The 13,998-nt window shown below is 37.9% G+C and overlaps 1 protein-coding gene across 1 annotated transcript in view; it reads left to right on the top strand.

Annotated features, from left to right (window-relative positions):
• CPED1 (cadherin like and PC-esterase domain containing 1) overlaps positions 1-13,998 on the top strand; it is a 299,822-nt gene that overhangs the window by 135,232 nt on the left and 150,592 nt on the right. Inside the window, exons 11-15 of the mRNA XM_008157594.3 lie at positions 1,219-1,388; positions 5,736-5,806; positions 7,500-7,550; positions 11,016-11,202; positions 12,194-12,362. Coding sequence (XP_008155816.2) covers positions 1,219-1,388; positions 5,736-5,806; positions 7,500-7,550; positions 11,016-11,202; positions 12,194-12,362 — 648 coding nt within the window. The remainder of the gene's footprint in view (positions 1-1,218; positions 1,389-5,735; positions 5,807-7,499; positions 7,551-11,015; positions 11,203-12,193; positions 12,363-13,998) is intronic.

Below are 13,998 nucleotides of genomic sequence, written 5' to 3'. Positions count from 1 at the left end.
AAATTTTTCTAAATAAGTTTTGCTTTTAGCTTTGGGATATTATCATGTGACAAAAATTTTTTCTGCTTCTGCCCTTTTTGTTGTGTAAAATCAAATATTATTGAATATATTAATATTTAAGAATACTGACTTAATTTGTTATAACTCACACCAAAATAAGAAAATGTAAAGTAAGAAAGGAAATGTAAATAATTAGAATAACTTTTACTGGTTTCAGCCTAAAAATATCATTATTTTCTTTTCTACGTATTTTCTTGGGTTCTATTAATTGATTGACCACAGAATAACTTATACATATATGTGCATTCTCAGTACTTGCTTTGTTTCTAGTTCTGCCACTTAGATAGATTATAATGAATTTGTATTTTTCTGCCTAAGATGCTTATATAAAACATTTTAACACAGCACTTTTAAAGATCCACTGATGATATATTATTAATGTGTTTGGATCAAATATTTATTTGTTACTATGAGAAATCATGTATTCATATGCTACTTGTATGAGTTATAACCAATTTACTATTTGCTTTTATCATTTAGCCCCATATGTTGGAGGGTTCGAAGTAAGCTTATTGCCCCAAAGATAATTAAATGCATGGATTATCATTTTAATTATTTGAAACATAGTATTCTACTCATGGCAGTTTGGCTTCATACTATACAAAGATAATCAAAGAGACCTAGCCTCATTCTTCAGGAATTCATCACTTAAGACATTGTCAAGAACATCTCTTGGCAGACTGTGAGGAAGAAGTAAAGAATTACTTCACAGGAGAAAGGGCACACAGGATTTACATACTGTGAGAGCTGGAAGAGAATGCAGATAGTGTTTGGTAGGATTAATATCTCTCACTTCGATATAACTCACTTATAACACGAGAGGATTCATACTCATTCTTCCTGCTGCCTGACCCATCCTGTTACTGGGCAATTTTCAGGTATCCGTAGGAAGGAGAAATCTATTGACATTCAATGAAAAGAGAATTAAAAACTCAACCCATTTGGAAATGTGAACATAAAAAAAAATGAGTGCCATATTAAAAGTGGCATTTACCTTGACAACTACACAGAAAATTACATTATGGTACTGAAAATGGATTTTGAATAAATACTGATTTTTTAAATATCTGAATATAAACTACTTTCTTAGTAATACTACCTTTACGTTTATTGTATACCACTTATTCTGATATACTGTCTTTGAATATTCCTTCTCAGCTCTTTCCATCAACTTCTCCTGGGATTCAGTCTTGGATGCGTGAATTTTATGTCACTGCAAATCCTATGGGAAAAGCTCGTTCAGTCCTGACCCAACACTCCTCTCTTTTAAATGTTTTTGAGCAATTTCAGCTCCTGAATAAAAAGGCACAATCACATCCATTGGAATGGTAAGAGAGCCACAAACTTGAATTGTGCAATTCAAAAAAAATCTCTAGTCTAAAGATTGATTTCAAAGGCTTTGCCTAAATTAAAGAAAGCAACAAAAAACAAGTGTGTCCAAAAATTCATGCTCTGGAAAATAAGCTTCTTGAAATCATTGAAACCATAATGATTCCAGTGGTCTTCAAACACTGTAACAAAAATATACCCAACAGGGTTTCAAACCAACCGAACTTGACTCCACTAAAAAGTAATGCTTAAAGTTAAAAGTTTCGATCTAATTTCATTTATAATATATATCCTTGAGTTATGGGAACAGCAGGCAGAAAGAATTAGGTGAGATTTGTTTTATGAACTGTCAGTCAGAATTAGCCCAAGATGGTGTACGCATTTACTTAGATGGTTTTTGAGGCGTGACTTTTTTTCTGGGCAAAACTTATCCAAATTTATAAAAACGTCCGTTTCTGCCACAATTTTTTTTTTTTTAGAAGGTAGAACCTTGGAGGGAAACATTTGGCTGGGAGAAACCTTTGCTGGACCCCCATCTTCACTTTCATTCTAATGAAAGAATGAGAGGGAAGATGGGTCTGGTGAGCATATTAACCCCTCCTGTCGCTGGCGAATAGGGCAGTGCCCAAGGCCTTAGCTAGGCAGAATGGTAGAATGAAGGGAAGATTTGGCTTTAAATGGTAGAATGAAGGGAAGATTTGGCTTTTCTGTGGCCAGGAAGACAGGAGTAAGCCTAAACCTGTGGGGAGATGAAAGACGAAGGCCATGGTAGTCATTGGTCTCTTGCAGTCGCCCTCAGGAACGACATCGAATGACTTGGACTGCATTTCCTTCTGCCTCGGGAGCTAGAGAACGCAATTCTATAAGAAGCTTGCTGTTTTTTTCTGTAATTCAAAAATACAAATCATTATATATTTGAAGAATTCTTAAGACCTCTCTCAGGATAAGAAATCACTTCAGTTGTCACAACTTTATGAAGTTGGCCTTATTCCCCCAATACTTGGAAGTAGTAGGCCTGACGGACGGTTTTGCTTGTTTGAGAGTTAGGTTTTAAATAGTATAGCTCAGTGCTCCATTGTTTGTCCCTTGCACTCACTGAAATCATCCAAAACGTCTCCTTTGCCATTGTTGATGGGGGAAGAGCAGACTTGATTGATCAGGAAGCCTATTTAAGCACTGTTTGTTAAGTCCCCTTGAGTTACACAAGTTTTGAAAAGGTTGTTTCCCAGTAAGCGGGGTTTTTTTGTTCATGTTCCACATATGTTGTAAAGTTAACCAATGAAGTTACCTTAAATTCAGAATATTGAATTTACCCTGAGCCCTAACCCTAACCCTAATCTAACCCTAGCCCTAACCCTAACTGGTTCCCTTTCAACAAGGAAAGTTACTAATCGTTGCTGTTGAGTGCAGTTAGCAAAGGTCAGAACTTTTGGAATCAGACTCAAAAATCTCAACTTTGGAGTATATTAATTTCAGCAGGTAAGTTTTGACCCCTCTGAGACTCTTTCCGCATCTGTAAAATATGGATTGGACTACCTACCAGGCATTGTTTCAGAGGATTGCATAAGAGAGCCAGTGTGTAGGGTGCTGTGTTGCAGGCGGGTGTAAACAGCAGTGTGTAGGGTGCTGTGTTGCATGAGCCAGTGTGTAGGGTGCTGTGTTGCAGGCGGGTGTAAACAGCAGTGTGCTTTGCTTTTCATGTTTCTATACCATCCAAAGTTCACTTTAGCATCAACAGTGAGGGAACTATTTTGTTTTTGTTTTTATAGGAAAAGCAAGATAAAATGGACAGATTTATCTTAAGTTAACACTGAGGCAAGTAAACTTTAGATCTCCATCAGGAAGCAATTAGTAAATTGCTCTTAGAATAATTTAAGAAAGAATACTCAATTCTAATTAACTTGCAATTTACCTGTGAGCATGTTTCTTTAATTGTGATCCATGCTGCAGCACAAGGAGCATGCACATTGTACACATTTGTGAGATGAGGAAACTAACGCCCTGAGCATGTGGGCCATTTACTCAAGCCGCACAGCTAATAGAAACAGAGGTAAGGTGCCTTGTTCCAGCACATAAGGCAGGTCGACAGGGCGGTGAGGTGAGGAGCAGGCATTCATCACTGTCCTTATCTTCACAGTGGTCACCTCCAGATTTTGTTTCCTACAGAAAAAGCCAATTTTACATCCCTCTACTACCTGTGGGGGTTATTGACTTCATCCTTTATTTTATGTTATCTTTATTGAATTTTTTGGGGTGACATTGGTTTACAAAACCATACAGGTTCCAAGTGTACCACTCAACCAAACATCATCTGCACGCTGCATCGTGTGCCCATCCAAGCACAGTCCTTTCCCCCCATTTGCCCACTCCACCCGGCCCCCACCCCCTTTCCCTCTGGCTATGGACACACTGTTGTCGGTGTATATGTATTATGTACAGATGTTTTTGGGCTAATTCCTTCAACTTTTTTCATCCAGTCCTCCCTCCCCCGCCCCTCTGACAATTGTCAGTCTGTTTTGTGTATCCATGCCTCTGTTTGTATTTTGTTTAAAATAAAGATCAACTGCCTATAGCAACAAGGGGAAAAGAGATAAAGTCAGAAAAGCAACAGTTCAGAAAAGTGACGGGTATGCCTATGTCCCGAGGCTCAGAATACAGAGGTCCCAACAGGATTAGTATAAATCTGAACAGAATGTGTACTCTCTCCTAATTTTGACTTCACTTGAAATAGAGTTGAAGTGTACGTTGCTCTATTCACATGCTTGCCATGAAAACACACATTTTGAAAACCTAATTTATTCACAAAATTAAATGAGAAATCACTACAGGTTGCCTAAAACATCTCATTCCATGAAGAGAGTAACCTTTCCAAACTCCAGTTTTCGTGCAGGTCAGAGTTGTATCTATTATGAGCTTCACTTCGAGTTTTTGCTTCATATGAGCTCAGAGATTTTTCAATTAAATGTATCTCACCCCATGCTTGCTTTATCTGTTTCTTAATTCTTTGGGAGAAGGGAAATACAGTTGACCTTTGAACAACATTGGATGGAACTGCACAGGCCCACTTATAGCAGGTTTTTTTTCAATAAATACACTCAGCTGCCAGTATCCTTGGTTTTTGCATCTATAGATTCAACAAACCGTGGATCAAAAACAGTATTTTCAGACTCCCAGCCACGGATTTCTAACCGCAGATTCCCAACTGCAGATCGAAAATGTTACTTTCAGTTGTGATTGGTTGACTCCTTGGATGCAAAAGGCCAACTGGAGTTAAGTTTTGGGCGAGTCAGAAGTTGTACGTGGATTTTCAATTGCACATGGGGTTGAGCTCCTAACTTCTACATGGTTCAAGGGTCAACTGTATTTTAAAGTTAGTTGTAGACATTATTTTTTACCCCTAATTACACACACACACACACACACACACACACACACACACACACACACAAATAAAGTGCAATAAAAGCATTATACATTAGGAATATTTTTAATTCCTAGATTCTTCTTAATTTCCTTATGTGATGTTTATATTTTGAAGGAATTGAGTATGGCTTATTCATCTCTTCCACAGATATTAATCAGCACATATCTGGGATGATAAATATGTATAAAATGTAATTACGCACAGAGCATTTGATTTAATTCTAATAGCATCCCTGTGAAGTTGGGCCAGTATTGTTATCTCTATTTTGTTGGAGTAGAAATGGAGATTCACAACAAAGCACAGGAAAGTCGAGTCACATCATGCCCAGTATTCTTTATTTCATGGCCAGCAATTTTTCTGTCTGCAATTTAGATTATTTTGTTCCAAAATTCGAGGATTTAAGGGGCAATCTGGCCAAGCATTTACTTATACAACAGAAAAATGAGGCAAACACACCAAGATATAACTAACCATTATCACTCACTCCTGTTCATCAGAGTTTAAGGATGGAAGCTTTGGCAAGCCTTTCTGCATGGTACACTTATATTTCTTAGATTATATGCATGTTTGTTAGGCTTTTTGCCTCAGGACTGTAACTTCAGCCAAACAGATTCCAGTAAGAATGTGTGTTCCCGAATCACTTCTGTTGGACCCCAGCTATCAGAGATTGCTTGCTTTTGGACTGAAGAGTGACTTTTCCCCTGGTTTTCTTCAAATGCGCTTCTGCTGATTAGAGATGATGAGATTTCCACCCACCTCGTTCGAGACAAGATTGCCAGTTTCAAGGAATGAAATCCAGAAAGTGTTTCTTTGTGTTCAGCAAAAGAACTGTGCCCACACATTTAAAAAAATAGTTTGTTTGATGTAATTTCTGTGATTTTGTTCATTTCATTGATAGAGCTGTTTGGCATTGCACTTGCAGGCATTCCTTCGCGGAGGATGAGAACATTGAAAAACCACAAGTGCCATTTGATGCAACTGAACATAAAAAAGGTAAAAGGATAGCCTCACACTTAATTGAACATGAAAATTGGCATTGCATGGGCAAAACACACATAAAAATTGTTTAGCTTCAGTAGCATTCTAAAATGAAAATTAAACAAGGAAGTGCTGTTTCCTCATATTTGGAGGTATTTCCTTCTTAAAAATAATAGAGTTGGGGAGAGTGAAGAGAAATATTCTCATGCTACTGGTAGATATATGAATCAGAACCTTTGATAAAGGGCCATCTAATAACATATAAGATAAGCTTTAAAGTTATTCTTTTTTATAGTATTTGTTAACTTTATTTTTTTATTGGTTTCAGAGAGAGGAAGGGAGAGAGAAAGAGAGATAGAATCATCAATGAGAGAGAAACATCTATCAGCTGCCTCCTACATGCCCCCTACTGGGGATTAAACCCACAACTGGGAATGTACCCTGAACAGGAATCAAACCGTGACCTCCTGGTTCATGGGTCAACACTCAACCACTGAGCTACACCAGCCAGGCAAGTTATTCTTATAGACCAGAAATTTCACTCTGGATATTCATTTTAAGGAAATCACTTAAAATGTATACAAAATTAATTACAAAAATTATTAATAAAAAAATAAAAACCATCACTATTGCAATTCTAGTAGATCAGATAAATAAAATAAACTGTAAGCATCCAATAGAATACTATAAATCCATTATAATATTGTGGGAGAATATTTATGACCTTAAATATATTTTTGATATATTGTTAAGTGGGAAAAAAAAGGCAACATGAGCCTCAAGGAAAATTAATGGTGATTTTTTATTTCATCTCTTGTATTTTATTTATAAATTCTAATTTTTTTCTTTCTTTGATTTGATTTGATTTTCTAATTTTTTCTTTCTAAAAAATACTGAACTCATGGTTGCAGGAAAAGAAAATATTTGTGATTTTAAAAATAAAAAGTACCATATCTACATTTTTTTAAAATCAAAGTTTTCTTACTACAAATCAAGGTTTAATCCAATACAATGGTTCTGAATGCGTGGACCCCAGACCAGCACCATCAGCATCACTGGGGAAACTTGAAAAATTCAGATCTACTGAATCAGAATCTCTGGGTATGAGAACCAGCATTCAGTGTTTAGCAAGCCGTTCCCATGATTCTAGGTACACCAAAGTTTGAAAACCACCACTTCAGTAGAATGAATGAGTAGGCCTAGTGAAGAACTGATGGATGAGCTGAAATTCCGTTTTACTTTCTCCCATCAGTTTGTGCTCTTTAAAACGTATGGTTTAAGCACTCAGTGTTCTTATTCACTCATTTGTACCATAAATACTTATTAAGAAGTATTTTAATTCAGAAACTAAGAGAAAGTTTCAGTTGACCCAACTAGGATGGAATTGCTGTAATTCTAATAATTTGGGAAATTATAGCCATAGGATTATAGAACTGGAAGGAATCATGAGAGATCACCATGAGGCAATGAATGGCATTTAGACAGTTCATATTGCCCCCTTAATATTTCCCTATTTGAAATAATCATTCTTGTGAGATTTGAACCAAATAACTTGTTTTGTTTTACTGTAGTTTTCAGTTTAATTTACAAGTGCTTTCTGATGTGATAAAGTTAAATAATAAATATGGTTTATTAGATTGTGCTGTGTTTGAGATTCCTGAATATGTATTTTTAAATTCTGATTACGTTTTAAATTTACACTTTTTAGTTGTGGTTCAACAAATTATGAATGCAACCATAGAAGTGCACTGCAGCAATGGTGAGTACCTGTGGGCGGTTTCAGCAGCCCTAACAGGCACAGCTCTGCTTTGAATAATAAATCATCACTTTATTTTGTTTGTTTTTCTTTAAATTTCTAATGTATCTCTATTGTTGAAAGTCATACAGATATACTCTTTTCCCCTCATTGACCCCTTCCAGCCTACCTCCCCTCCCTGGGCCATTACCACATTGTCTGTGTCCATGGGTTATGCATATAAAGTCTTTGATTAATCTCTTCCCACCCATTCACTCCCACCTTCCCTCACATTGGACAGTCTGTTCCATGTTTCTATGTCTCGGGATTTATTTTATCAGTTTAGTTTGTTTTTTAGATTCCACATGTGAGTGAGATCATGTGATACTTATCTGGCAAAATATTTGTGTATCTTTAGGCTATTAATTTAAGTAGAATTTTAGAAGATACGAGATTTCTGAATGAGTCAATATCTATCACTTTTGCATAAAAATATTTTATGTTTATTTGTTTAAGATCAGTATATTCCAAACTCAATTTGAGGGGCCCTGAGGGTGCAGCTTTTCCTTGGAGGCTGCTCAAGTGGACAAGCTTAGCTCCTCTGCTTTCTATAGACATTGACTTTTAGGACTCTCCCTACAGGGTTGAGAGCCTGCTGTGTGTTGGGCTCTGGGCTGATGAAGCATCCGGAAAGCCCTGTACTTCTTTGGTCTTCTACTTTCCCATTTATAAAATGAAGCGACTATTCAAGATTATCTCTCTCTCGCTTTTTTTTTTTTTTTTCAGTTCCCAGGTAACATGATGTAGATACTGTGAAAATGTTAGATACCTTCTTCACCCTTTTCATGCCAATAAAAACAAGCCTGACCTATGTCTTCATAATTAATCTTCCTACTTTTATGGCATGAGATTTTAAAGATAACTTAATAATGCCTCAGGACAGGTGGGGTTATATTTCAGAGTCTAAACTGTTCTCGTGTTTAATCTGAGTTACGATTATCTCTCAAGAGGGCAATAAAAGTCTGCGGTTAAGAGAAACACATTAAAAGCAACCAACTCTTCAAGTAGCTTTTCCATATGGGCTTGCCAAGTAGATTACGCAGCCTGCTACCATCCTGGGTTCTCCATAGACCCCAGGTAAGCAGGCCGGAGACAAGCTGGGACTGGGTCGGAGAGGATGCCAAGGAAACACCACGTGTTTGTAGGCAGCGACAGGGATGATTCAGTTGAATGTGACGTCAGGCGTAAGTCAGCTTTCAAGCAGGGGTTTAGGATGCAGCACACAAGCCGGAGGTGAAGTTTCCGATGAAACCCAAAACAAGGACCTGTTAAAATCTCGCTTAAAAGTAGGATTATGCATTTAACCTCATGGAGGGCTGTTTCAGTGGGAGAGCCTCATTGGACACTTCCACTGTTAAGTGACAGTGTCAACTACAGAGACATGAACCCTCCATGACTGATAAAAATATACATTAAATTGAAGTACACCTCCTATGATATTATTTTAGAAAGAAAAAAAACACACAAACAAACAGTTTCCATTTTGTTATTTACTTAACTGGTCCTGAGCATAGGAGGGGAGTGCAAGTATTTAAATACCCTTCGTGCCCGGGACATGGGCCTCTGGAAGCGCCTTTCCTACCACGGAGCTAGCTGGTTGGCAGTGGCATGTCGGGTCACCCTCTCCCCTTCATCAGCCCTCAGGACCTACAACAGCCTCTTTGGCCTGTGCTGACCTCGGTGCCTAGAACACAGACTATGTCCGAAAAAATTCTTTGAAGAAAAAATGCATTCTTAACAAGCAGTTGAGTTAGAATACAAAGGCATAGGCCTTTTCAAGATGAAATCTAATAACATAATCTTGCCCTCATTCTTTTGTGTCTTAATTTATTATAAAATATTTAAGAGCTGGTGTGATCATCAAGATTATGGTGCAATCTACCTACATCTATCAGCCAGCTAGAATTTTTGTGTAACAAGTAAAATTAATCAGGCTGGTAGTTTACTCAATTCACTGACTTCCTCAACTAAATCGACCGTTTGTGTTTTGTTTTTTTCATTAAGCGTTTTTCCTACAATGAAATTGCACTATATCAGTTGCATTAGTAATGGTCCTAATTTATACCTGAATAGTTTTTTCTTCCACTGGCTGAGAAAAGCATAGCGTGTCGGTCAGAAACGTACAGATTTTTTCATTTTCATCATCTTAACGAACAATGGGAGTTATACTGTGACCTAGTTCTCAGAACTAGAACAACATATTCCTAAGGATAGTGGTACCCCTCACCGTAGATTTGGCGGTGCCTCTCCATGTCTGTCAAAGAGATAAAAAATGTTGATATTGCTGAAGCACAAATCCAGGATAAAAGAGGAGATGCAACAGCGGGAAAGACAAGGAAGCGATTGTGCAATGCCTTGCCTGCTTCTGTAGGGGCTTGAGTTGAATTCTGGAGGTGATGAGAAAACATTAAAACACTGAAGACAAATCATCAGATTTGCCGTTGGAAATTCATTGTGATCGCCATATGAAAATGGAGGAAGAGGCAACAGTTAATAAGATAATCATTTTTTAAGTTCAATTGTATAACTTCCTGCCGTGAATTCTGTTATCTTTTGGTTGCCAAGTTGTTAAACATCACTGAACATTGTATTTTAAAGGCAGAGTGAAGACACTTTCATTTTACCAATTTTTATAGGATTTCTTTTTTCTTTTTTTTTTTTTTTTTTTACTGAAACCTTGTTGGTTGGAAAGTATTTATGGAATTAAAGACTTGTCAATATTTTTTGAAAAACATTTGCTAAGCTTCTTTTGAGTAATTTGGTTACTCCGAGAATGAACACAATATAATTTAGCAGCAGCTGGTAGTTTTGCTTGTTAAGATAATTTTGTAGAAATTGGTCTACCAAATAGAAACATTCTTTAAAATGGCTTAGAATCAATGGTATGAAGTCATATGTAAATTCTCTAATAGGATTGAGCAGGAAATAGCCTTTTCTTCTTACACTTCAATGTACTTTCTTAGGTTGAGGTGCCTGGGGTGGGGAGGGGGGCAGGGTCCCCTGTGATGTTTGGTATAAGATCTGAGTGTTTGGTATAAGATCGGAGTACACATTCTTTGCTCCATTCTGCTGCCTACAAGCTACTTTATCAATCCAATGGCAGTTTAATGACACTTCCTGGTAAGGAATTCTCCACATTCCCTGCTGGTTCTCTTCTGTCACCACCCCATGGAGTCATCACCCCAGATTCACTATTGCTTAACATATGCAGTAAATGTCATGAACATGTTATCAATCCACTGGAGAGACATTTTTCCACCTCCTGTGCCTTCAAAGCTTAAAGGGCTGAACAAAATATGTAATCTCTGTGACACCAAGTAAAGTCAATAGCTGTTATATGAGCCAAATTCTACAAAATTTGACAAATAGAAGTCACAAATCCACTCTGACCAATTGTCTTTTCCTTTTCATAAAAAAAAACCCCCACAGATGAAGACATACAATGTCATATCAAGCAGATCTTCACACAGCCACATTTGGAGCTAAGTCCTGAATTTAACCCGAAGATCAAAGATTATTACTCTGAAGTCCCTTTTGATGTGGTAACAGTGACAATTGGAGTGGAGACGTCTAACTGTCAGTGCAAGGTGTACCTGCATGAACGGGCAGGGCCCAGGTATGGAATGCTGCCAGGCTGAGCGAAGATGTCACAGTGGAAAACAGACATTTGAGGCAACCTTTGCAGGTGGTTCAGAAACGCTGAGGCATGAGATCAGTTGGAGAGACTAACAGGGTGTGAAATCTTTCCACTTCTCAGGTGTCGTGTGATTACAAAGAACACATCAGTGCTCTACTGATCTATTATAGGGTCTTGGTAACCATGTTTTAACAGGAGTGGATCTTGTGATATGGAATATCAAAGAGGACTCGTTAAGGGAGAAGTTAGTTTATCATTGTCCTCATGTTTTTAGATTGCTAAAGAGTTAATCCCTCCGAACAGTGGCCTCCTACCAACCCAGCTCCTCAAGTATTTGAATATTCAGGGAATGATTACTTAATAAACATGTTGTGGACAGAGTCACATTAACTTTCCTCGTCTCACTGGGATTTTGGTCTCCTGACCCTTTTGAGAGCCACCAACTATTTTGTTTGTAATTTTGAACAGGAGATGAAACCTTTTGATATTCGTGTCCATAGCAAGGAAGATACTCATGTTCCCATGCTGTAGGGAAAGAAATGCTATTGTATCCTTGGGAGCCAAGAAAATGTAGCAGAAAGAAAAGAGGAATCAGACAAACAAAGCTGTGTCCCAAACCTGACTCTCCCATGTGGCTTTGGGCAATTTGATTTTCCTGGGTCTATGTTATGTTCTCTATATTTAAAATGAGGACAATCATGGTTTTGTGTAGAGTTGTTGTGAATATTAAATGAGATAATGTATTACCCTGATGGATAGTTAATAAATATTAGTTCCCTTTGCTATATTTATAGGAAACATGACTTGCTTAGCAAGATAACTCTTAGCATACCAACCAAAGTACTGGGAAACAGAAGTGAAAATATTTATTTCAAATTTTAGGTTTCTTGTGAAATTGTACAGGCAAATTACAGGCACTTAATATTGATGCATGAATTCGTTTGGGCTGAATAGACGTTTCTCTCTCCAGCTTTGCCAACTACCCTCTGGGCTTAGGAACAAACAAAATCTCAATGCTTGTGGTGGATGAATCTCTAGCCCAGGGTGAGACCCTGATCACGTACAAACTCACCATCTATCGAGAAGACCGTCCAAGTCTGCCCTTGTTTGAGGACTTTATGGCATGCGGTTTTGTGCAGGTAAGTGAATTTTACATTTGCACTTGGATTGACTTGGAAGTGATGCTAACCCAGGTGAAAAATGCCAAATGAAAATTGTTGGGGGGCCGGGGGGGAGTATGTCTTTCAATCCAAACTGTGGTCTCATTTCAAAAAAGCAAGAGTCTTAGCCAGGTATCTAAGACACCCTGTTATGAGTGGTTTTCTTTTTAATGGGGTGGCTTCTCCCTGCACTGACTGAATTCAGTGGATCTATTGTGGTTAATATAAAAAATGTCCGAGTACTCACACTTAGCTATGAAATTGGTTTTATATTTCCCTTTTAAATTGTGCTGTGTTTCTTGGATTTGTCCCTGGATCTACTTTGAAATTCTAAACTACTTTCAGCAGAATTTATTTTAAAGAATGAGAGGAAAATTTATGGAACTATTTTACAGATGGGATACCCAATGAATGAGATTAAATTTGCTTGGCTAGATATATTTCGAATTCACTTGGTCGTTCTGAAAAGCTGTAGTTTCTCTTGTGAGCAACACATCCTATGTTTTAGCCTATTGATTTTGGAGGAGGGTAAACATTGCCCAGAGACTTTGTCTTGTTTGATGATTCTCTCCTCTGTTTTTTCCCCCTTTTTAGGATTCTATGTATAAACTTCTACATTTCCTCACATCATATACCCTCCCTATGGGTGATTCTAGGGAAGTAATAATTGGCACTATTATCATATGTACTAATCCACTCAGCAAGTATAATTAAATGCATCATGTCACAGGGATTTTTTATGCCACTTGGAGCATTGAAGTCACAGAGGGTCAGTAAGAGAATAATGGCCCACAAGGACTCAGTGAGTGGTATGTATATACCATGTTTTCTTAAATGTAGTGGCCAAGTACAGCATCCTCCCCCTCTCTACTTATCACCATCACAGTCTCATCTATTCCCCAGAGTTTAATACTATTTTGTAAGGGTGCCCATCATGAGATGTATATTTTTCAAGGAAACACATATTTTTAATTTATGAACTACCACCGACTCAAAGAGGTTTTCACATTAGCCTAAAGATTGCTCTAAAGCAGGCAGGATGGAACCATTATTCTGAAAGATAATAACAGGAGAATTTACAAGGTGGGAAAGATTGGGGTCCATGCCACATACATTTATGAAGCAATGGTTAGCAAAAGCAAGTAGGTTTCTTTATGGTGGGACTTCTTTGCACCTTTCCTCCATTGATTGAAATGGCAGATCTTCCAAAGGAGACGTGTGTAGCATTTCCAAACAGTGTGTAGCATTTCCAAACCTGTTGGACATTCCCTCTGTGCAATAGCTACTAAATATGCTTCTGTGAAAACACTGGGCTAGGCTATGGAGACAACTGGAAAACATGTTCCTCTCAGTTATCACTTTCTGGTTTGCTTTACTTGGGGAGTAATCCTTTCGAGCCCAAGAGAGTAAACTATTGCAAGAAGGTGCTGTTGTCCTCCAGAAAGTGGTGCTGGCCTGGTCTGCCAGCAGGAAGAACCGCCTGAGGAAGTCAAGTGGGGAGAAGGCCCCTCTACACAAACCCAGAATCCTTAGGCGGGATGAGTGGGGGTGAGAGGTGACAATGGAGATTGGCAGCCAGAACACTAGGTAACTCCTTGGTCTGTTGGTGGCATCT

This window comes from Eptesicus fuscus, chromosome 14 (genome assembly GCF_027574615.1).
Source record: "Eptesicus fuscus isolate TK198812 chromosome 14, DD_ASM_mEF_20220401, whole genome shotgun sequence".
In the NCBI taxonomy this organism is placed as follows: Eukaryota; Metazoa; Chordata; class Mammalia; order Chiroptera; family Vespertilionidae; genus Eptesicus; species Eptesicus fuscus.
Note: the sequence above shows the minus strand (reverse complement) of the source record. Positions and strands in the feature narration are given on the sequence as shown.